Raw genomic sequence first — 27,087 nt, forward strand, 5'->3', positions numbered from 1 at the left:
AGTATCAACAAATCTGTGGTTTTTGACAATTTCTCAGTATTTTTATTTAATATCAACTTCTCAACTACACAAAAAGGGAAAATTGATTGATTGATTTTTTATTTTTTGAAGAATGTATCATATAAAATCTTCAATTCCTCTGAATAAGCATTCTGAAATATTCTTTTGAAATTATTACTCTGGTAATTCGAAACAACATCAACATATAGAATATTTTAATACTTTCAAGAAACATTCTATGAAACTTAATATTTTTAAAACACCATCAACCATCAACCAATTCTTGAAATTTTAGGTAGAAAACGCAGGTCTGAAATAGAGTTGAAACGTTCCATCTAGAAACGTTCCATCTATTCATGATCCCATGTTTCACTTGAAACGTTACAGATAAAATTTGAATATCATCATAAAAATAACAAGTATGGGTTCAGTATTCATCATTTTGAGTACAGACTTATGCACCACGAACAAGCGCATTTCACTTCTCGTCAGCTGATGCTATTCATATTGTATCTATACTTGTACAGAAACAGTTGGATGAGCATAGCTTCAGCTGATTTAAAGTGAAATGCGCGTATTCGTGGCGCAAATGACTGTACGCACTTTTAGAAGAACAAAAAAATTATGAAAAAATCAGAAGTGTTACAACTGTATTAAATTTAAAACTGTATTATATTTCAACAATATTATAATTTATATTGACAATTGAAATTGCTATTCTGGATTCATTATTTGCGGTTTCTAACACGTTTTTACCAATTATTGCTCTTGAATTCTTGATATGAAGAGATAAATCAGCCGGAATCTCTCCAGGATCCCTTTAGGCACTGTAGGGGACGGGGGTGGGGGACGAGACATGTGTTCCCGGCTAAATAATGTATGGTCATGCATGCAAATCAATCTGCCAGTCACTCTCATTCAGCTACCATTACTCATTACCCCACCTCTTTAATAACACGAGACTGTCTTTAGGATGTAGAGTATGAAGAAAAGTTATCTGGAACTTCAAATCTGAATTCTTGCATTCCGTATCTGCCGGGCCAGGATAAATAATTACATACATACACAACTAAGAAATGCAAATGAGTACTGCTGCAATTCGATTGCCATTGCTTGATGCCAGATAGGATCGATTCGCTGTAATTTTCATAATGTGTGGACGAACTTGAATTGAAGCTGGCGTGGGCGTAACAGTATTTGAATAAAACGAATGTTCGTTTTTCCATTGATTATATTCTGAGAGAGGCGTATTCTGACAGTGGTATGAGGTAAGAGCAGACCTTATCTAGTATGTTCGAATATTATAATATTATGAATATTATATTGGATAGATAAAAAAACCAACTGAATTTGAATCGATACTAGTCGACATCAAACCAGTTATACATTGATTCCCAAATCAAATTATGTATAGGTCACAGATCGGATTATTTCAAATTTATTCAAAGCCAGGTACTTTTTCAACTAAAGTGAGGTCCAGGTTATAATGGCAGTGTAGGAAGATAGGAGAAAAGGGTTGCCAGATATCAGCCTTGCCACCCAAACAGCTGATACTGGTATATCTGATGATGTTAACTGTTCATTATTGTTGAAAATGGTTAATCATATTTTTTGTCAATAAAATATATTTTTTAAAGATGTAATAATGAATTTTCATGATTGAGATTATTATATTTTGTCAATTAGTTGAATTTCTACATTGTTGATAAACGATGTGGCAACATCGCAATGCGTGAAAGAGATAGCGCTATCTGCTTTGTTGAACGATAGACAAAGATAGCAGCACCATTGCAAATCACACACTGCCATTATAATGTGGACCTGACTATAGTAAGCCTAAGGTCTTCCAAGATCTGCGGTACTATACAGTAATGTATCTGTAATTTCGTATCTATCTTAGTATTGCCATTTTTGAAAGACTGTATATTCTATTTTAGTAAGTACTGTATTTGTAATTTCGTATCAAGTTCAGTACCGTATTGCTATTTTTATAAGTCTGCATATTCTATTTTAATGGGTCGTAATTAGTTTCTTTAGATCTAGTGAGAATAGAATTTTCTATTAGAATATTATCAAAGAGAATAGAATTTTTCTTATTCTTTTTGGGATTATATTAGGTGAAGGGGATCCTATTCAGACGAAAGAAAATTTTGATTTGGAGTCTCCAGACACTTTACAAGACAATATTGCGAGACACATACTGTATTATAAGTGTTCAGTTATATTTCGTAGTGGCAAGTGTTATAAGCTTATAACCAATGTATCATTGACCTTAAAACACTAATATTGACAAGACTTTATACTTCACAAAATAATATTACATATTAAAACGTGATAATACTATGATATGATCCTCTTAACCATTTCCCTGTGATTCAGAACCCCTTAAACCAGTACATGATTCACTCATCGTCATCATCCCTCATAATTCACTATACCCATTGTCATACATGACATCAAAACCTATTCAATTTTTGAAATATTATTTTGTGAATTGGAAATCTGGTCGCGGATTTAATTATTAAATGTAATTGATAAAGCGAGAAGATCTCCAATGTACAAAGATGAAACGTGTGTTTTATCAAGTTTCGTGAAGGCAATATTATGGTTTTTAGCTTCATGCTATACAAACAAGAATGAGTTGACTTTTGGTCTGTGAATAAACAATTTTTCACATAAATAGATTTTGAATTTTTTCGAGGCCCGTATTCCTTGAACCGTTTGTGAAGTTAGTTGTTGAGTTAAGGCATTGGTTACCTGAAGGATTCTGTCTTGAGAATTCAATTATAGGCTGTCGCAGTCCGCCAGTCCGGGCAGTTTAAACCTACATGATTGTATTTTCAGGATTTGAATCTTGCAGAGAATGCTGGTGTTTTTGATTCAATCAACTGGCAGAGTTTTTTTTTTAATTTAAAATCGGGAGTGCTTTAACTGGACCTTGATGAGCAGGCCAAGGGACTTTTTTTTAAGGTAAAGTAAGATAATAGTTAATTGTACATTTTTTAATTTTTCAGATCCATAATTCTAAATAGTAATTTTTGTTTTTTATTATCAAAAAAACTGAACGACCACAGATCAGCTAAGCGAGTAGCCCTTAAATTATTATCTGATTATTATAATCAGAAATTTTGATTGTTGATAATAGTTGTAATCTTTCCTTTATCTCAATTGCATTTGTTTTCCGTTTCGCACCGTTTCATATTGGAATATTGGTATTAAATAAATAATTTTTGATGTTAAATAAAAACCGAAAGCTATAGTTTCTTTTTCTTCCCACCATCTACCTTACACCATGCATAAGCTCACGTGGGCATCATCCTGAGCATACGACGTATGTATGTGCAGCTGAGAATGAATACAGTATTTCCCAGCTGTAAATACAGAAACTTGCGTCTTGGTGACCGCGTATGAGAAAGGATGATGCCATGAGAAAGCAGAAAGCACCATTAAAAAGAAGAGTGCTGGTGCTGGAGCAACGACCGTCCATGGAATGTGTGCCCGTTATCTTACTGGCTGACCAAATGAGCATTCTATGTACGAGGCCAATTTTCATGATCTAGATGAATTACCTGCTCGTTACACACGTGTTACCCAACAGTTCCCAACTATAAGCTGCTACGCTTCTAGAAAATTAACAGCGTTTTTCCCCTTCATTTTTTTCTATTGCTCTCTGGTAAAAAGGTGACGGCGTTCCTTGAGAGATGTTTCGAACAATTAGATTAGAGGATAACGGTAGGAATATCATTGTTTTGGATTATAGAAAAAACATGATGTTCAAAAAACTTCAAGTCTGGATAACCGATGATCGATGATAATAGGGTCCAACGCGGCGCTTCTTATAATTCAAGATCTCTACCAAAGGCAAGGCAAATCAAATCAAATCAAATTTATTTCCTCAAAGAATACAACAAAAATATGAGCATTTAAAAATGATACATTATTAATTTTAAGCTTAATTTCATTTAATTATATGAAAATAGTACAAACCCTTGACTTAATTTGACTTAATAATATAAAACTTTATACTAATGAATTAGCCTAATAATAAGTTACTGTACTCAAATGATAAAGGAAAAAGCTTACATACTGTAGGCAACATATTGCCTAGGCAACATAGGCTCCTAAAGAGCTCCTTTTTCGTTCTAAAGAGAGAAAACAAAATAATTACTGCTTCAAATACTCTGTTGTAGTAAATTAAAAAATGAATAATAATTGTTGTCAATGAGTGACTTCTGTCTCAGATCAAGTGCAACGGAAAAGCAAATGCTAGACTGTACCAGAAATACGAACTTTTGTATTGGAAGCTTTGGAACAGTTAAAAGGAGCAGTGACTATTGATTCAAGAAAATATTGAAACTGGAGTGAAAATTGAGAAAATCTTGGTAAACCGAATAGAAAAATATAAATTATTTAAAAATAGAATCCTGCTCTTCGTTTTGCAAAGAAAGCTCCACTATTTGATATGTTAAGGGTTAAAGAAATATACAGTTGTGAAAATGCAATAAGATATTGTTTTACTTTACTCATTTTTTCCAATTTAATTTCTCGTTTTTAACTCAATCTAATTCTCATTTTTTTCAATTTACCAACCCAAACGCCAAAGATTGAATTATGTTAGTTTCTTGAAGTTAAATTGAAGATTGGTATTAGTACCCAGGAGGTCCTAATTTGGCAGCTGTAATTATGTAAATTCAATCCGAACCGGAGAAATAATAAAATCAGTTGAATATTATAATAACAGAATTTTCAGAATAGTATTCTTTCAAGTTCAACTATTTATTTATTTATAAGGTTAGCAAAAAATACAAGAATCGGAAAAGAAAAAACAGGCTATTGCCTAAAACTTCTTCAATTTCCTAATTTAGTTTTTAATTGTCCAAATATTATAGGTTATGTCCATTCAAATTTCTACACCAAATCACAATCTAAAATATAAATTAGAATAAAACAAACAATTTTAAATTTGGATGGATTAATAATAAAAGTTTCTTAAAAACATGAAACAAACTATAAATTCACAAAATAAAGAAAAAAAACACTTAAATTTTGAGCTCGAAAATATCACATTCACCATAGCTATATTAACTACGGTATTGAAGTTAAACTAAACAGAAAATATTTATGAAATTGTCAGAGCAAGTTAAATTTTTCATTTTGTAATAAAAGATTATAGCAGGGAAGTTCACAAAAAACAATCAAGTACGGACACGATACCATGCATTCCTCGGGTTGCGTTTTAAATTCTGCAGATAAGACCCTCCCATTCAATGAAAATAAAAATGTCAAATATATAACCTGGAGCACATTTTATGTGCAAGCCCATATGCTAATGTCTTTGGAAACAACGCAATCCCTGATTGCATTTAGTTCAAGACATTGGAGTCATTCCATTCCCCCAAGCTAAACTAACTTGACCGTTCTCTATTCAAAAGAAGACTTGTCGCTGGAGAAGGTGGGGAAAAAATAGGTGGATCATTAAAGGCGTACATGGCCTTGGTTCAATTAATTAAATTCTCTTTTTTTATGCAAATTATTTTATTATCTTCCTCTCAAAAATAATGTTCTCTTTTATCGAGCAAAGTATTTTTATTTTGTAGCTCTCAAGAAATTTCATCTTAGAAACGTTGATACATGAAATATTCGATTTGAATACTTCAAATGTTTAAAGCCTTGTTCAAGGCACTGAGATTCGCATGACGGCTACGGCTATGATTCTAACCATTTAAACACGACGTGTTTAAAGACATAAGTGAATTCTCCTCCACCCGTCGCCGTAATGCTAATCGCAGTGGTGTACACAAGGCATTACGATGGTTTTCTCAAACTTCCACTTAGCTTCAAACTTTTTCAATTCGATTCCACAATTTCCGATTCCTAAGAAATTTGAAATTATGATTGTATCTATCATTGGAATAGATAAATTGAAAATTGTAACAATTGTATATTGTCTTTACTATATTGATGTGAATGTAATTGCTGCACATATTTTGAGGGATTATAACTCCCCATGGGTCTGTCTCTTCAAACTTAGCTACTCTACGCTACGCTGAAATACGTACTATATCCCAATGTTAAATCCAAGCTACGAATCTGTCCCTTTCACATTCGTAGCTTGGATTTAACATTGGGATATAGGACGTATTTCAGCATATTTCAGCGTATTTCAGCTGAAATACGTCCTATATCCCAATGTTAAATCCAAGCTACGAATGTGAAAGGGACAGATTCGTAGCTTGGATTTAACATTGGGAGATAGGACGTATTTCAGCGTAGCGTAGCCAAGTGTGATTTTGTATATTTATTTTACAGATAATATATTTATATTTACAGATAATCTGATTTTATACAATAAAATCTGATACGGATAATAGACCAGAGAAAATGAACGTCGCACATTGGAACGTTAAGAAACTTAAAATCAAGAGAATAATTTCTGATTGGTTTCTCAATGTAACAATATTGAAGGCAAGATTTGGTCGTAGGATAACGAGGTATTAGGTACGGCTAGTTATCGAAAAATATTCTGAAATACAGTCGATGCTACTATTAAAATGTTAATACTATAGAATCCCTTTACAGTAAATTAATTCTAGTACAGTAATTACCAACCATCAGAAACTCACATGGGAATCCATCGACTTTTCTCCTGACAACTCTATCTCAACAGAGATGATCATCACAAAGCTCGGGAGTATGTACAAATGACCAGACATTTCTCTTTAATCTAAACAACGTTTGAAAGCATACATAGAGAGAGAGATTCGAAGTATAGTATGGTGTTTACCAATCGAATCGCTCACACGACATCTGCGTGTTTGTGTACACAATTCGCTGAGAGATAACTGGTGGTTCATCCTCAGACTTGACCAATAAGACGGCATCAGGCGTGAGACTTTTGGATAGTCATCAGATGGCTCAATAGATAATGTGCAGTACGTTCTTCCTTTCTAAACCATGGGAAACCGGAGAATTGGGCTATCTTATTCTCACGTAACAAATAAGTTACAACTTGGTCTGCATGATCAAGTGAGAACAGTTATCTTATTTGTATGTGATCAACTTGGTTTGGAATCTTCACCCAGACGTATTATACGAGAAGTTTGATGTAGGATGTTTCTTGTTTGAAATAGATCGTTTTTACTTTCCTTGCCCTATTACCATAGGTAAGGAAAGTATTGCTTTCCGAAAAAAATTAAGGTACCCCATTTCTAAATTTCTATACGTTTCAAGGTCCCCTGAGTCCAAAAAAGTGGTTTTTGGGTATTGGTGGGGTGTGTGTGTGTGTGTGTGTGTGTGTGTGTGTGTGTGTGTGTGTGTGTGTTGTGTGTGTGTGTGTGTGTGTGTGTGTGTGTGTGTGTGTGTGTGTGTGTGTGTGTGAGTGTGTGTGTGTGTGTGTGTGTGTGTGTGTGTGTGTGTATATATATATGAGTGTATGTGCGTCTGTGTACACGATAACTCATCTCCCAATTAACGGAATGACTTGAAATTTGGAACTTAAGGTCCTTCCCCTATAAGGATCCGACACGAACAATTTCGAACAAATCCAATTCAATATGGCGGCTAAAATGGCGAAAATGTTGTCAAAAACAGGGTTATTCGCGATTTTCTCAAAAACGGCTCCAACGATTTTGATCAAATTTATACCTAAAATAGTCATTGATAAGCTCTATCAACTGCCACAAGTCCCATATCTGTTAAAATTTCAGGAGCTCCGCCCCATCAGTGCAAAGTGTGATTTCAGATTCCCAGTTATCAGGCTTCAGATACAATTTAAACAAAAAATTTCAAGTGGAAAAGATTGAGCATAAAAATCTTTACAATCAATGTTCAGTGACATTTTCACCTAAAATTGGAAATAAGCTCGAAATTCGAGAAAATGTGTTTATTGAATAATGCAAACGGTTGGCAACTGTTGATACTATTAAATCATTCACTATGAAGAGATAGCAGACTTCGTGTGTCTCCAGCGTTATTGTCCTGTCACCAGCTGGCAGATCTTCGAATAGTAGACTTGAGATGCGATGCGCGTGTACACTAGCGTCAGGTGATAAATATTCATAACGGCAAGGAAAGTTGTGTGAGTGCGCCACACCAGATTTTTCATCATATTTTTCCTCTATTATTTATTTGTTAAATTGATTTAGAACGCATAATTGAATTTTGAAACACTTCCCTTGTTTGTATGCGATGAAATTGGCTTTTTATGCTGAAATTGTAATTGGTACTCTCCAAAAAGCAAAATGCACAATAATATTACATTGCAATGGATAAATCGGAGGCTCCTCTCATGGGCACATGCCTGTAAAAGAGGAGCGAGTTGAGATAAAAACAAGTTTGAGAAACCAAATTTTTATAAACTGATATATAAACTAACAATAAGCTCCTCCCTTCCATAAGCTGCTCCCCTATTATAGGAGAAGCTTTTATATCCATAAAATTTATAATATGTAGCTTGTTGAATTTACATAATATTTTCTGACTATTTCAAGGCAAAACCAAATCATGCACAGATTCAGATATAACCCCCCACGTGAATTGGAGAATCTCAATTAACCTTATAAAAACGCGGACTCTCCAGGAAAGAAACTCTCCAATCGTATTATTTAGTTTTATGAAAAATGTAACACACTACATATTTAATAATTTTATTTGACAAATTGTATGAAAAGTTACTACAGGCTTTGAAGTAATGCTGTCTAGGAATATTCTTGAGGAAACATTTATATCCTACTTTCAAAAATTAGAAAAGATTCCAATAACTTTAGGTCAGGTGTTGTAATTCCAGAGCATCATAAAATGTGGTGTTAATTTCATTTTATAACATGTTAAGGAATCAAGTCTGGGTACATTGGCTCAGCTCAGCCATTACCATTGAAAACGAATACGAATAATACTAGCACTTAAAATGTACATCGTATTTTATTAAGATTTTAATTGCCAGATATAAACTTCAACACGAGTGAAAGCTAAAAACGTAAAGGATCATGAGAAAGAAGCATATGAAAGTCAAGTTACCGTAAGCTTGATAGTGTAAGATGAAAGCAATGAAAATGTAATTTTAATTTATAAGTCTACTAAGCTATATAAAATGAGAATATGACATGTATTTCCTGTAAAATAAGATTCTAGTATTCTTTAAAATATAACTGACCAATTATTCCAGAGTCTGTTTCATAATTACCAAAGCGAAATGTTCTTTTCAGAAAACACGGAATTTCAAGATATAAGGAAATGCGTATTAAGAAGAAAGTTTTCTGTTATGATGTTGTAATGAGTATATAAGATGATTGATCCACAAAACTCTCTTTGGATGGAATGTTAAAGAGTAAATACTGAAAAAATTTACTTTTTTCCTCCAAATATTTCTACAATATTGAGGCATTCAAAAAAAGAATATGAGGGAAGGCTAATGATAATAATGACAAAAACCTACTGTTGTTGGTGAGTTTGAACTATTGAGAAGTAAATCTAGAGCAAGCAACTACATTCTAAAGGCAAATGGAACTTGTGGAATGTCTTGCAATCCAATTTATTCGTTAATTTACTGGAATAACTTCAAATTGAATTACAGTTTTTGAGTCATAAGTATTTACAATCACAAGATAGGAAACATAAAAACAAAAACCTAGAAATGCTCAATGGAACTACTTGAATAGTAACAGAAATACTACTTGAATAGTTATAGTTATTTGAGAACTGACATCAAAAATTGAATTTTCATGGGAAAAATTAATTTCAGTTTATTTGGCTATCAAAACATTTCCAAATTTATTTACATAGACAAAAATACTCAGAGAGAATACATTGTCACATTTGGAAATATTACATTCCACAAAGTACAAAATCTGAGTTCAGTACATAAGCTATGCTATAATATAATCTTTCAATTCGTTACTTATTAGATCAAGAATTAGTCTGAGTTTGTTTTGTTAAATAAATTTCATTTCTATTATTTTCTAACCCATACAGCAATACAAATACGTAATAACATATTTAATATATTTAGCAGCCCAATTTTCAGGGTTCAAACCCGGATAGCAACAGAAGTTTTTAGCCAGGTCACTCCCGTGTTATAGAATAGACACGTTAAACTGTCGGTACCAGCTGAAGTATGACAGTCGTAAGGCCCATTGACGGTTCAAATTATATATTCAGGCGAGGTGGGACCTACCCGCGAGGGACTCCCCACCAACAAAAGCCATACGAGTTCACTTTTAGTAAAAAGATAAATTTCAATCAGATTCACTCCCTGGATTCCCAACATATATACTGCTCTGTATGGCCCGCCGCAAAGTAGGCCCACGCTAATCGACGAAAAGAAACCCACGCCGTGGGATGTTTTGTAAACCATTGCTATATAATTATTGTCATTACACAGATGTCTGGAGAAGCCTATAGTGTGGTCCACGTTATAATGGCAGTGGATAAAGATAGAAGAATAGCAATGCCAATTCTCTGCATTAATTAATTATATTTCTACACCGTCAAAAACATAATTGTCATCGTTGTGAACTTAGAAAAGGATAGTACCACCGGCTTTGTCGAATGATAGACAAGGATAGCAATACCGAAGTTGATCAAATACTGTCATTATAACGTGGACAGCACTATAGCAATGATTTATAAAACATCCCACGGCGTAGGTTGCTTTTCGTGGATTAGCATGGGTCTACTTTGCGGTGGGCCTAAACCGTAATATTATGAGTTCCATACATTTCTAGAAAAATGAAGAAAACTAGCCAGGAAGTGCTCCGAAGAAGCATAAATTACTGTTGCGACGTATTCTTACAGAACGCAAAGAACGAATGGACATTGAGAGGAGGATTTCTTCTGTCTGCAATCAAGTCCGTTCGATGCAATTCTGAGAGAGAAAGAGTAGAATAAAACAAGAGACCGCGCAGTGGACCGATTCCCAGCAATTACGGTAGCACGAGACAGGAGACAGCACAAGTAAGAAGGCAGAAGAAGTAGAGAAGTAGAAAGCAGAAAAGAAGAGGAAGACGTAGCGAGTTCCCGGATGGGATGACACACTCCTCAGGTCCACTTCCTACACACTTTGTCGACTAGAGAGAATAATATTTGTCACAGGTCGCCGGTTGCATGCATTAAATGACACATTTTACAAACTAATAGTACCACTACAAATGGAAATTTACTACTGCATTGTTCCATTTTTATAGTGCAACCGTGCACTCGAGCCAAGAATACAAGTGTTTCCTTGTTAACAACTTATTTCTTCATTATACTTTTTAAATCTCTCTATTACTGTTTCTCATATCAGGATATAGACAAACGTTTTTAGCTGCTCATAGGTTCGGTGTATTATAATCATATTCATAAATCTAGAGTCCCCGGTTCAAGCCTGCTCATTACCAAAAGTTTTTGATCAGGTCACTTCCGTGTTATCGGATGGGCACGTTGAATTGTCGGACCCGGCTGAAGGCTGATATATAACAGTCGTGAGGCCCATTGATGACTAGAATTATATATTCAGGCGTGGTGGAGCTACCGTTAGGGACTCCCACCAATGAAAGCCATATACTGATTAGGCTATTATTACTACTGCTTCTGCATTTCTGATACTCAATCTTTATACTTTATACTCTTAATACTTAATGGACTCAGGTTCCCAATTTCTGAATTAAAGTATCAGATTTGAATTATAAGGTCCGTACAGATTTACGCGCCGCGAACATGAGGAATTTTTTTTAATCAGCTGATGCCAAGCTTTTTATATCTATATCTTACCGTTTCTGTAAAAATACAGATATAGTGAGCTGATTAAAAGTGAATTGCTCATGTTCGCAGCGCGTATATCTGTACGCACCTATAGAAAGAAGTAGCAGATGAAGAATAAAAATATGAAAAGAATTAGAAGAGACAAATTTTAAAAGTCAAGTACGTTTTCTAATAAGGTCATTTCATATAAGAAGAGACAAATTTTTAAAGCCCAAGTAAGTTTGCTAATAAAGTACTGTACTGCCAAAAATACTCAGATACTAAGATGTAGGACTATATAAAAAATCCTCCGGAGAAAAATTATCTGATGTATTTTTTTTCTTAATTCGAACTAATAGTTTCTCCAATCAATTTTGATCCATTTTTGAGGAGATTCAAGAGAATCGAGTCTGATTGGGTAGGATAGAATCGAAACTATTCACTTTCTTTGAAAATTTAAAGGTCATGCAAAAAGGAGGAAAGAACTGGCAAGTTATAGAGGTGAATAGCTATTCAAGGCAAAAAACTGGTTCCCAGTGAATTTCAGCTCTAATCCTTGAATGGCATGATGAAAGCGAAAATACTTCTCAGAATATATGAAATAAAATTAATCCCACTTCTTTCAATTAAAGGATTATAGACTGTGATATGAAATGACAAATTAATTCAACGTTCATTCATAGAGTTGAATTTACTCACACGTTCATTCGTGAACATATTTTCTAGTCTAGTCATCTCCAGCTTCTTTTAATTCATCTAGTGTGGGAAAAAGGATTCCACACACTAGACATTACAAATAATCACCTCACTTTACGATCACAAGTCTAATTTGAGGGCGTCTTTCTCCACAACAGGACACAACATTTTAAATATTATTGCTGTTAGATCATATTACTGGATCTCTCATATCTCAATACTCATTAAGCTTGAACATAATCACCGACATTTCGATTTTTCAGATCGATAATATTAAACAATAATCTTTAGACTTTTCCATCAAGAGCTGATATCAACCATTCCATAGAAGTTTATTTTAGTTCATTCTTCACCACAGTCTATTGACTGAGGAATTGTCAAACGCTCAATTGTATGATTTCTAGATGCATTCAAACTTCAAAACGATGTTTGAATAATTAATTATTTTTCTTCCTACTAGAGAAAAATTGAAAAAAATAATTGAATTATTTTTGTAAATGAGTTTGTGTAATAGTTGTATTTTAAAACTTGCTATTGTATTTGATAATCCTTATCAATTCTATTGGAAAAGTGAATACTGGCAGAGCTCAAAATGATAAGTAACATATTGGCAGGAATGGCTAAGTTTCAATTACCTTGATGGCGATTTCGAGATCCTCTTCCCGCATTGTGGAATGTTTGTGGTTTCAAGAGAGACCGCCAGTCATCTGCAACGACAAAATAAATGTTTTATCAGCCAAATCATATCAATTCAATACTGACCACAACCATATTATCAATTGTTCTCTTCCTATCTACCTCAATGAACTCTCAATTCGTGCCATTATTGATCCAATCAAATTATCAAAATGAATGTTAGCGTAGAGAGAGTATCTGAAAGTACTGGTACAAACTATCAGTGCCTATTCTTCAGTGAACAGGTAAGCCAATACTGTACCTCAGGTACTTTTTGCTGTACCTCAGGTATATTGTATACTGTACTGCATACTGTATACTGTACCTCAGGTACTTTTTGCTGTACCTCAGGTATACTGTATACTGTACTTTATACTGTATACTGTACCTCAGGTACTTTTTGCTGTACCTCAGGTATACTGTATACTGTACCTCAGGTACTTTTTGCTGTATACCGCAGAAATCGATGACTTTGAATCAAGTCAATTCCTACAAAAAACAAGGTATGAATTACTCTAGTAAAAGAAGTCAAATTCAAATAAAGAAGTCAAATTCAAATTCAAATGTCTTATTTAAAGAGGTCAAACAAGTCAAATTCCTACAAAAAAATCGGGTGTGGCGCACTCACACAACTTTCCTTGCCGTTATGAAAATTGATCACCTGACGCTAGTGTTCCCACGCATCTCAAGTCTACTATTCAAAGATTTGAGCCAGCTGGTGACAGGGCAATAACGCTGGAGACACACTTCATAGTGAATCATTCAATAAAATCAACAGATGCCAACAGTTTGCAATTAGATAATCACATTTTCTCGAATATCGAGCTTATTTTTGATTTTGAGTGAAAATGTTACTGAACATTAATTGTAGAGATTCTCATGCTCAATCTATACCACTCGAAATTTTTTGTTTAAATTGTATCTGAAGCCTGATAATAGAGAATATAAAATCAAACGTTGCATAGATGGGGCGGAGCTCCTGAGATTTTTAAAGATAATGGGACTTGTGGCAGTTGATAGAGCTTATCGAAGTCTATTTCAGGTATAACTTTAATCAAAATCATTGGAGCCGTTTTCGAGAAAATCGCGAAAACCCCTGTTTTTGACAACATTTTCGCCATTTTAGCCGCCATCTTGAATCGCATTTGATCGAAATTGTTCGTGTCGGATCCTTATATTGTAAGGACCTTACGTTCCAAATGTCAAGTCTTTCCGTTAATTGGGAGATGAGATATCGTGTACACAGACACACATACACACACACACACACACACACCACACACACACACACACACACACACCAATACCCAAAAACCACTTTTTTGGACTCAGGGGACCTTGAAACGTATAGAAATTTAGAAATTGGGGTATCTTAACTTTTTTCGGAAAGCAATACTTTCCTTACCTACGGTAATAATGGGGCAAGGAAAGTAAAAACAAGGTATGAACTACTCTAGTAAAAGATTAAGTCATGGACTAGATGCATAACGGACAGTCAGTCGTATCTAGGATGTATGCGTTCAATACGGCTTTAGAAGAAATATTTTCATACGAAGTTTTCTATTAAAGTTTTCTATTTTCTATTAATAGAAAATTAATAGCACATAATAATAAAACATAACAATATAAAGCGCATGCTAGAAAAAACGATAGGTTATCCCCATTAATCAACTGTCTTATGACTTATTGAGGGTGAAAGTAACTGAATTAATTTCATAATTATTATTATCATGGCTTTTGCGGTCGACTATTAAGTGCTTCTGGCAACTTCCAACGAGATTCCGGGCAGCTTCACCTCTAGATCTAGAATATTAATGTTTCAGCAACACCAATCCATCTCATTACCCATGCTCAAGCACTTGGTTTATAACGCTTTTAAACTACTCCCTGTATAAATTTAAAAATTTTCAACGGCATATCTACTAAGTGGAGAGACTAAAGTCACAGAGAGACTGACTTTGTAGTGAGGCACTATTTTCATTTTTACCACCATATCGATTTGCCAGTTTTGGTCGTCAAGTTATGCAGTTGGGGTTTCCTCATAAAAGGTGTTCACTTTGCTTATCCGTAAATTACTTGTGTATGGCAACTCACGGTCCTAGTCATTACTATCTTCCCCACTGATATTTCCATAATAGTTTCTTATTTCTCCTTCACTAACCAATACTATTCATTTTACGATATCGATTTGTCAGTTTTGATTGTCAAGTTATGCAGTTGGGGCTTCCTCATAGAGGGTTTTGGCTATGTGTAGCTTAAATATAAATTAAATGAATATGGCAACTCACGATTCCAGTCATTGCTATCCTTCCCACTTCTATTTCCATCATAAGTTTATTATTTATCCTCCACTACCCAATACTATTAACATTTAATGTAAATTTGACAGATGGAAATAAATCATCAGTTACATGTGATATCAGCAGCCCTATCCTTTATTAATCTGACAGTTTTCACTTTTCACTATCAGCTCTCACCTATTTTCCAGCCTCACCTCTCGTAACTACTATAATTATCTGTGTCTTTCAAGACGTATTATGAAGCTATTGAATCTACTAGATCAGTGGTCGCCAAACAGTCGATCGCGAGCTACCGGTAGCTCGTGGGGTAGTTTTTGGTAGCTCACAGAAATGCTTTGGTTGGCAATCAATATTTGGCCTCAAGTCCCCTAAGAAAAATATTCAAATATTATTCAAGTTGCATTGAGGTTGAAAGCTATGTTTAGCTCTACCTACGTGTGTGAAGCATCTTTTTCAAGTATGAAATTCATGAAAAATCTATATAGGAACAGACTGACTGATGAACATTTGGACAACTGCATCAGAATGGAGGCTACAACGTACACTCCAAACATCAAAAAAATACTGGATGACCAAAAAGAGTTCCACTGCTCTCATTGAAATGTACATTTCAACTTTTGTTATACTTTTTGCTATGAGATAAGTAGATTTCAACACTAGAAATGTATCTTTATAGGCGATAAAAGATACTTTCTTTATTCTAGTATTCCTTGGTAGCTCACTAGAAGATTTATAAATGCTATTCTAGCTCACAGGCTCATAAGTTTGGCGACCATTGTACTAGATACTGGATACAAATTCTTCCATTTCTAGCCTTCTCTTCTGCAGCAATTTATTTAGTTTATTGAAAGTGCACTAATGAATTATTAACGATTTTTTAATTAATTGTAACTTCGATTTGTTTTGGAAACTTGGAATTTGTTTACAACTTATCGTTGAAATCGGACTTTTAAATACAGAAACTGATTGCAATACGAGAGTCATCTATGGTCTTTAAAAATACATCCCAAATCACAATCCAGTACAAAAGAAGGTTATCGAAACTCTCTTCTACATTATTAGTCTAAGATTTCAACTTGTCAATATTTGAATTAAAATCTAACATCAATTATAGTAATTATTATTAAACGAAAATCCTAATTAAATGCTGTCATTCACCCCGAAGACTTCTGCTACTGCAAATACTGACAACAGGGTAAACAGCTAGATGGAAAGTCTTCGGGGTGAATTACAGCATTTAATTTGGATTTTCGTTTAATAATTATTATTAATTCATTAGCATTTGAATAATTGCAATATCTCAGTAATTTCCATCAAATATAGTAAAAAGGCACTACGGTAATAAAAATTATACAAGTCATTCATTCAAGATCTTCATTCTGAATCATCATCTTGTCCCAACTTGTAAATCTTTGACTACTAGACATCTCAATTAAAATAGAAAAGAAAGCTCCACCAATAATTGAAACAGCTCTATAAGTGGAATGAACATATCTTCAATTCGAAAGAGATCTAATGTGATGATGAATATTATAACCTGCAGTCAACAGCATCGTGAAATGATATTCAAATAGACTTGGCAGCTATGATATATGTTGCTGAAGATAAAGCTCGAAGGTTTAGATTACAGATAAGACAGCGGCAGTGCGTCTCTTGATGAGGACACACCGATAAACTTTCACCGTTACGTTCACTAATCGGTCAGAGTGGAAGGATAGTTACTATATGCGGCTCCACCTATCTAAAGAAGCGACAAGAGTTTGTATGGGTAGTAAGGCGAATCTTTTTGTTCTGTGTTGCTTCTTACGAATAACTCAACCACTACAAACACTGCTGTCTTTCATTGATAAGGCGTTCAAATCACGACTATCCGTGAGTTTTCCACTAGGAAATTCAGCACTCCTACTATCTAATCAAGCGATTAGGTGGAAACAAGCCCCAATTAGTTGGGTGGGTGAAGCAAGAATGCATTCTAGAGTGGAAAGCGAGTATGATAAAAGGCTATGAGGTTAACGGCAGGCAGCTGTCCACTTTAAACCGTCAGAATCGATTGAATGAGAAGCATTAATTTCATTCATGAGAAATGCTGTCAGTATGAAGAGAATCTGACTATAGGACGACACACTTCCCATCCAGTTTTGTTCTCAGCGACTTCTCAAGAATTCCCTGCTCTTAAATCACCCTACACTACACTCTTGTCGAACCCAACACACTGGGACAGATGGACACACACACACACACTCACAATACTCTTCTTCCCAGACCGGTCGGTCGGTCCCACCTCATTGATATCTATCCTTGCACCCCCCAGGCTCTTCTTCTCGTTTTCGGATCAATTTCTCAGCAACAGCAATAAAAAGCGGACCAAGAATACTAATAAGCTCCAGCTTCCACTCCATCGATACGACTATTTAATACTGAGACATTTTTGAGAAAACGAAATCGAAGAAAACAAATATTTGTTCTACTTATGAGATAAAGATTTCAAGTCAAGACAGAAGTAGCAATGGCTATTTAAAAATCGTTTTATAGACGGGGACTGAAGGAGTATGTAACCCCGTTACAGTATATAGTTGTAGAATGAGTTAGTTATGACCAGTAATTTACAAATAAAGCATTCTTAGCAACCTTGGACTTGGATCATAGAGCAGTCCAAAGATAGGCTATTTAAAAATCGTTTTATAGACGGGGAATGAAGGAGTATGTAACCCCGTTACAGTATATAGTTGTAGAATGAGTTAGTTATGACCATAATTTACAAATAAAGCATTCTCAGCAACCTTGGACTTGGAGCATAGAGCAGTCCAGAGATAGACCATCTCTCAACCTCAACCTCAACCCTTAATTTACCTTTTTTCCAATATAGCAGTAAGCTTAGTTTTAAATGCATTATGTTGAAGATCCAACTGAAAGGGTGCATGGATCTCCAGAGGAAAGAGTGGAGTGCTCTCAATCGGATTCGTGTGGGAAAAGGGTGATGCGCTCAGGAGCAAAAGAGATGGGGCCTACAGCAGTCAGATTTGTGTGAGTGTGGCCACGTGATAATTCAAAGCACTGAGGGCCCTCCTAAATAATTTTCCCAAATTGAACTCACGTGAACACAAACCATGAGCCACATAACTGCTGAATGCCCAATCCATTCTTTTGAGGGAGACCTAAGAGAGCTGCATGAAGCCACAAACAGAGCTGTAGACTGGGCAAAGCAGCTAAGAATAGAACTGTGAGTGACTCTGGAAGAAGAACTGTATATTTTTATTTTCAGGCTAGGCCTGAAACTGATATTTTATGTTTTGAAGACGAGGGTCTAAGACCTGATTATTATTTCATTTCCTGAAAAGAATTTCAAGGCTGGTGTTGGCGTCGGACCATACGATTGAATGAATGAATGCATTATGTTGTTCCGTTGTATTAAAATTATATTTGAATTCGATAATTAATTAATACACATTATAATTTCTGATTAGACATGGGAATTATTGAAGTATTATTTGAATTTTATAACTTGTCCATCTATGACATCATTTTGTCGGCATTCTTGTAACCGTGTATGACAGTTAAATTTCATAGATCGTAGATGTAAAGTGGGTTTTCTATTTATACAAATATTATTTCGGAATCTACAGGAATATCCATTTTTTTATATGAAACCACGAATCGGAAAAAACACAAAGATGAAAATTTGTTGGGTATCGAACAGGTCCTTAAAAAATTGGATCAAGGATCGTTGAAGTGACCCGGTTTGGCAGACGGCTTTGTGCTTTGTTGAAGCGAGAACGATTTTATTATGAACGAAACGCGACACGACGCGTTTCCATTCTTATTAATACTGCAGGTGCATTACCACCTAGCCTAGCCTACTACCGACAATATTCATGGGGAATATTGCCCTACTTGGAGAATAGCTGAGCGCTAACAGTGAAGGCAACTCTATTTTGAATAACTAATCAGTTGGCATTTTGTTCGACATGCTCTTACAAATGAGGCTGCTATCTGAATATCTTTCAAGGTGAATTGATTCTGATTTCTTGTAAGTTTGACATGAAGTATGAACCGGGGTAGAACATAATTTACCGTACATAGGGGTTTTTCACTAAGCCTTTCCTATATCTTCAATATCTTTGAAGATATAGGATAGGATATAAAAATATAGTACATTAAGGATAGGATATAAAATATAGGATACCTTATATCTCTGATATAAGGTGCGTGTAAAAGCTGCGAGTGAGATATTAATGGGATCTAATTTTGTTTCAAAGGTCTATCTATGCCATTATGCAGGGAATATGATACCGCTCAGATGGCCACCTCGGATTCGCATGGTGGCGGGGATCCGAGAAGTTCATTTTTCCATTAATGTGGCATACAAATCGGGCTGAATCTCATCGATGGCGTAAGTAATTTTGGGCATTGATGATCCACGACGTACCATATTTTCATAGGCCTGTGACTTAGCGCAGGGCCCTCCAACCTACGGCCCGCGGGCTAGATCCGGCCCGCGGATAGATTTTGTCCGGCCCGCCGAGAGTTATTGCAACCGATTTTTTTTAATATATATTTACACAAAAAAGGTAACCTACTTCCATTTTACAGTTCTCTCCCAGAAAAATACTTTAAAAACATAAAAAACCATGTTCAAGCTATGTTTTCTCTTTTTGGATCTACCTAAAATTATTGTGAGCAGACATTCTCAAAAATGAAGTTTGTTAAATCCAAATACTTCCTTGTCAGATGAACATTTGAAATCAATTTTAATGATCGGAACCACAAAGTTTGATCCTAAATGGGCGGATATTTTAAGTGGAAAACAAATGCAATCTTCTCACCAAAATAAGTATTCTCTTTCAGGTTGGTAACTGTTTTAAATTCGTGTACCTATTGTCAAGTTGCCCTATTACTATAAAAAAAGTTATTATATTTTGTTCAACTTGCTAAGCTCATGCATTTTCAAGTTTTCTTATGACCTTTTTACACTCAATAAATTTGACTTTGTATTAAAATGAAATGAATTGGTTTGTTTCTTCCTGTGTTTTAATTAAACCTACTTAAAACTCCTCATATTATTTTAATGGAAATATAATAATTTTACATCCCCCAAATCCCCCGTCGTTTGTGGCCCCACAAGTCAAATTCCACGTACCTCCTTGTTATTGGCCCTCTAAGCCTCCCTAGAATTAGCAATGTGGCCCTTGGATAAAAAAGGTTGGAGACCCCTAACTTAGCGTAGTATATCCCAACAAGAAAACGTTTAGCAAAGTCAAATAGCACAATCTTCCTTTGTACAGTACTTGTTGAATCACACAATCAGTGATCATTTGAAATAACCATTTGTTGAAATCGCACATGAATGTCAACTGTAAAAATCGCACACAGAATGTCAATTGTTTTTTGCACTGTCTGGCACATTGAATCGTCTTGCTAAATTGGCATACTGTCCACATATATTTCTGTTCACGTCTGGTTTACCCGACAAGAAGTCGATAATCATTGGCTGTTGTATTCACCAATTTGAAGTGAGAGAGAATGAGAGAACTGTGAGTGATGACTGCCGCTGATTCTCCTACATATTCTCAAGTGCAGCGACAATATTATTGGTAAACCGTGCAATCCATTGTCGTACAGGTGTTGTTCGAACATTTACCGAACCAATTTCCTCGAATTTGTTCACCACATTACGTTTCATTAGTCCTCTCGGTAGGACGATTATTATTGAACGGAGGTCTTGAAAAGTTCCTTTCACAGTAAAATTATTGTATGGTAAAACGATTACTTCTTTTGTTCTTGTTGTTCTTCTTTTGGCATTAAGCTCGATGTGACCTTTAGCCTCTCACACTGGAGCCCTCCACACATCATGGTCACAACCATGCCTTTCATCTCCATGCCACAACTCCCATCCTCCGGAGATCATTCTCTACTTCATCCCTCCATCGGTTCTTTTTGTTAGACGCTATAACTTTTTATGGTGAATTGGCAAATAGATGAGAACCAATTTGAAACTTGTAGATTCAGTGACCAAACTGAACGGAATCACTGAGTGCAGCTAAATAAAAATTGGTATTATTGAGAGTGAATCACAGATCACAGAGCAAACCATCCAAAATGTGTCACAATGATGAGTGGGATTGACTTCCATAAGCTATTAAAGTTTAGAAAATTCATTTTTTTTATTTTTTCCAATGCTATAGTAGCATTTATAGCAATTTCAAAGTATGGTAATGAAATATCAATTTCAATAAAAACCAGCCCTTGTGGATGTGCTCTAGATATTACTGGTATCGAGTGTTGTCCTGGCAATTTATTTACACTGAGAACCAACAGCGTTACAAGGCAGATCTACACAAGGCAGGTACTTATATTGAATCACAAAGAACTTGTTTTGAATTGTTGCTACTTCTAGAGTGAATCCAGCCGGACCGATGAAAAAGATTCGCTAGAAAATATAGTGCAGTTCCAAGGTAGATAGATAGATAGATAGATTGATATGATCCTGTTTGCAGACAAAGTTCATTCTTTAGCAAACAGCATTGTATTCATTGACTGTACACTATGCATTTTTGTTGAATTCTATATTTAATTATTGTTATTCTGTAATGTACTTGTCATTGAATGAAGATTTACTGTATTTATTTATTGACGTGACAACGTCTTATAAATTGGTTTGCCGGGTGACACTTCAAGAAACTGTGTTACGTTCCCACGTTATGCGCTCACAATGAGAGCGAGTGAGAGCGTTCGTTTCGGTTCACGGTCGTCTGGAAAGAGCACGAATAGGAGCAGTGTCGAGCAACGCAACAGCAGCCCGAAGACATTCACCTGGAGAGAGAGTGAAACGGAGCAATCTCCTGCGACTGCGCCACTACTTATACTTGGTGAATAGGTTATGTGAATAAGTATAAGTGAATAGGTATAAGTGTAAGTATAATAGGTATAAGTGAATAGGTTATGTTGTAGTAATCACAATGTTGTGGTAGTTTTCAATTACAAAAGTAGTATAAATCGTTTCTCAGCCAATAATAATTTGTTTAACTTGAAAAAATGAGGATGTGTTGTTGAGGATGTGTGAAGGTAAAAATAAAATTTTGTTAATATGAAATTCAGTGCGAGATTCTTTGTATAAATTGATGTTTTAAATATAATTCTTTGTATAAATAAATGTTTTAAATTGTTACTATTATTTCATCCTTCTTCCTACTATAGGAATGAATATTAACATTAAAATTATTTTACCACTCAAAGTCGTTGTCACGTAAAACTTTCGCCTGTATACCAACTATGCAATTTTTTAGATTGAAATAGATATAGAGTATGATAGATAGATTAAACCTGCTTCAACGTTAAAAGATTTTTATGACATTACTAATAGTTCTATAGAGGTGATCTTCAAGTACATAGCATATAGTGTATTAATTCTACGAATCAAGTTGGCTACATTGCTACATAGTATCCTGAATCTTGAAAGCTGTTTGCATAAATTGCTACGCATCGACAGTCTAGCTCGTTGTCAATAACTCAACCAACGACATGTTTATCTTGTCTGCCTTTTCCAGTCCATTGGACAGCACAGAAAAGCTTAAGTTGCATCAAGAATTGCTTCTTGCATCTCGTAAATGATCTTGTTGCTCTGCAGCTTGAACATACTCCTGCTTCAGAAGAAGGCACTCCGTGTAATGACATGTAGTGAGTATGATGCACACTGCCAGCCCATATTCCAGCGTTTGGGTATCCACACAGTTCATGGCCTGCACATACTATCATCACTCCTACATGTCAGGAAAAACATCTGCACATTCACCAGAAGAGAGGAAGTGCATTCACATGGAGCTCGAGGGAGGGTCATTAGATGTGCCACGCTGTCGCCTGTCAAGAGTGAAGGACACTTTTCCAGTGTTGGCTGTGCGAATGTTCAATTGCCTGCCAGACTCAGTTAGGGCGCGCCCAGTAAATGTATTCAAAAACTCATTGTCACGGTGGCTCATTGGAAGGAGCTTCTATCAGTTAAAGGAATTTTTTAATGAAATCGTAGCTGGACTGTTACAATGCCTACAGTTTATGAACCATGTTTTATATATTGAATGTCCTTCCCCATTGGGATGATAGGAAACGATGAAGAGGATCCCCGGGTATGATTTTCAAATGCATGGGCATATAGTTTCAACCGCTAACAGGTGGAACACACGCCCCCACCTCCCAATATTTGGGAATACGGTTTTGTCCCCTCAATATTTTGGCGAATCAAGTAAAAACTAAGCCTATAATGATGAAGTTTATTTGAAAATTGTTTTGGAGCTAAAATAGTTAAAATAGGGTGAATTAGGGTTGGTGAATAGGTAAAAAAATCGGGTATTTAAGAAAATCTTGAGTCACAAAATAAAAATATTGTACATCTATAGGCCTAGGATTAAAATAATGTGAATGTTCCCAAGAAAGACACAGTATAATAGACATAGTATGGATGTGGGGAATGCTGGAATGAGTTCAGTAATGAAGAAATGTTATTAGTTTGAAAAGTGCAAGAACTCTTGAAATAAAAATTAATTCAGGCATCTCACTATGAGGTGATTCATTTTATCAATTTTTTACATATCCACCTCAATCTGCCATCTGCCAATAGTAGTTGGACTTGATAGTTTTTCTCTGTAGTCTATAACGTATTTATCCGAATAAAATTCTTATTGAACGAAGATGTCAACAAGTGATACTGATTAAATGATGAGACATCAGACATATGACACTTCTCCTCCCAGTGACAGTGATTAAAATCAAGGTCCTTAATATTTGTCTCGTCTGTTGGTGGCACTGTGAAACATGGCAAAATACATAGGTATACCGTACCGGGCGTACCGTATATTTTTCTCGGGCCACTCTCGTGGTTCGGATGGACACGTTATGTCGTCGGTCCTGGCTGCTGCCTAATAACAGTCGTTGGGTGATGTTAGAGGCTCTAAAATTGATCAGGTGCGACCTGAAAACTCTGACACCAGAACTGAGCCAGCCAGGTCATTCGATATTATTATATAATTAGGTATCTTAACTCAGTGATAAACGTGTTGGAAATTGGAATTGAAATTCATAGTAAAATAGTAGGTAGGTACCTAATTTTGGAAAATTACAAACTGTTTCACAAAAACTATAGCTACCAGTATCACAGAATCAACTAAAGTTAGTTATTCTGAAGTAACTTATGATTCTAATTTAATATTATGGTCATATTTTAACTCTTATCAAGTTAGTAGTTGCTTTAGATTCAAGGTTCAGAGTAGATGAGTTTTTTATTTCTGTAGACTAACGTACTTATAATTTTTTCGGTTCAAAAACGGTGAAGTGACAATTTAACAAAGTGGAGCAGTTCATTTGAAAATAATTATGTGACAACTGAAGTATATCAAGTAATTCAAAGGGACTCTGATTAAGTTTAAAATTAGCATAAAAGATTCTGATGTACAGTGAAGTACGGTATCGTACTATATATTTTTTTCGCTGAGGATGATGCCCACATGAGCCCTAGGCTTGTGCGTGGTTATATTAATAATCAGATAACCAAACCACTGCACTGACAGCTTGAACTAGAATTATAATTTATTAATAAAAACATTTCTCACCTTCTGATCAATCCACGTTTACTGTTTTCAGTTGTTTAGGAACTTTTTAGCAACATGAGGATTAAAAATAACGTTCACAAAACTCACATCGGCACTTGAAACACTGGTAATAATAAATAACATTCCGTTACACTCACGCTGACGCTATGTACTCGGCACTCGTTACTAAAAAGTTTTGCCGGATTGAACAAACTCAACAAAATAGAATTAACTCACTAGACACTCGGAAGACATAATTACAAACTATAAATTATTATTAACTAAGGCACCATTGTATAAAGTTCTTTCAAGTTGGTTCATATCAACAAAAACATTATCGTGGTCGCAAGGAACTGACACTTGAAGTGAGCACGACGCACAATACAGAAACAAGCACCAAGAAGTGAACTGAACACTGACTGAATTCTGTGGCAGGCAGCAGCTGAGCAAAAGTTCTGTTCCTTCTTTCTACCTGCCGCGACTATTAAGTTTCAGTTTACGGTTAAAGTCTGTAGATCGCAGCACTTAACGGATAACTTATCAGCCATTCGCAATAAGCGGGATCTTTTGAAAGAGAGGCGCTTGAAGACCTCATACCGCTCCATATTTCAGTAAACAGGTAAAATTTATATTTGCTATTTTATCAACCAATACATATAATTCATTCAACTCTTCGTTTGATATTCTTCCTAATTCTATTTAACATGAATAAAAAATAGTTCCTTTCACTCTTATAATAAAAATTATGGTTACCGTAGGCCTACATCAGTAATTTAAAGTAACATTAGTATGAATGAGTAACTTATTCAGAAACAATAGTCATAGGTTTCTTCTCTCATAGTAGTCCAACACCATATTTTATAAAATTACGACACATAAAATAATATCACAGTAATGGCTAAGAATTTGAGATTATATTTCTTTCAATTGTTTTATGTAAATACGTTTGAATAGCTTATGCTTGTAAACTACAGCAGTAGAAAGTCAACTTTTCCTTTCTTGTATTGTGTCTATTGTTGTAATGACTCCTCTAAACACGGACTTGTTTCATATTAGATGGAGTAATTTTCAGGAATATATTGTAAAATGTACTTTCTGGAAATAAAATGAATTTGAATTGATAACCGTACTAGTCACGCAGCATAAAGATTTATCAAGTTTTTTCGGTCCATAAAAAAATGTGGGTGTATTACAATAAAATACGGTAACAAAGCTTTTGTGGATGTTTCAATTTAGATAGCATAAATTGAAAAACGTGACCTTGAATTCGCAAATATTATATTAAATTACACCGATTCAAACTTGAAATTTATTGTCTTTTTTCAGTCTCCTGGGTGTGAAGCTGTGAGATCAAAAATAAACAGTCCGGGCAATGACAAATTTTTTAATTGCCTGAAACTCATATTTTTATTCTCTCAAGCAAGCTTCGTTATTGAGCAGCTCAAATGAAATATGCGAATGCTGAAGAATCGTGTACATTTTTATTCAGAGAGAAATTTTTAGCTGGGAGTTATAGGCTACTAGATTAACATGATCATATATTCTTTCTTATTTTTCTTGCATACGGTAACAAGGAACGACAAACTATTCTCTCAATTATAGTATTCCATTGAACTATTTTATTAATAATACCGTACCGTACTCATTTCTAGTTACATGTAACTGATCGAGAGACCTGCACAAATATAACGTCATCGTTCTAAAAAACTTGTATATAAGAATGATCATTAACTAATGAAATTGCATTTCGACTTTATTCATTCTATATATTCAACTACAATGAATAGGAAACTAAATTACTAAAATACGATAAGGTAGGATAGAAGAGCCAATAAATGATTAATTAATTGACATATTGAATTTGGTACAGCACGACAGAACCGTACTAAAAACCTTTGACCACTTGCATAATTAGAAAACTCAACACACTACTATCAATTATTGTTATCGAAATGCAGTATAACTAATTTAATACATACCATATTATGTCCCGCATGTTTTGCATTTGAAAATTGATGTCCTGGTACTTAACATGTAAAATACCACTACTTAGGCTGGTCACACACCGATTAGTCAAGACAAGACTAGTCACGTTTAGTCACAATACTTCACATAGTTGCTTA

At 35.0% G+C, this 27,087-nt stretch overlaps 1 protein-coding gene across 2 annotated transcripts in view; it reads right to left on the minus strand.

Moving 5' to 3' along the window:
* Positions 1-25,416, minus strand: part of LOC111060604 (ras-related protein Rab-23-like) — a 94,848-nt gene extending 69,432 nt beyond the window's left edge. For both annotated transcript variants that reach the window (XM_039421818.1, XM_039421817.1), the window contains exons 1-2: positions 24,986-25,416; positions 13,050-13,121 (exon numbers count right to left, since the gene is read on the minus strand). In XM_039421818.1, coding sequence (XP_039277752.1) covers positions 13,050-13,082 — 33 coding nt within the window. In that variant the 5' untranslated portion in view covers positions 13,083-13,121; positions 24,986-25,416. The remainder of the gene's footprint in view (positions 1-13,049; positions 13,122-24,985) is intronic.
* Positions 25,417-27,087: the final 1,671 nt, after the last annotated feature.

Source organism: Nilaparvata lugens, chromosome 2, assembly GCF_014356525.2.
Source record: "Nilaparvata lugens isolate BPH chromosome 2, ASM1435652v1, whole genome shotgun sequence".
Taxonomy (NCBI): Eukaryota; Metazoa; Arthropoda; class Insecta; order Hemiptera; family Delphacidae; genus Nilaparvata; species Nilaparvata lugens.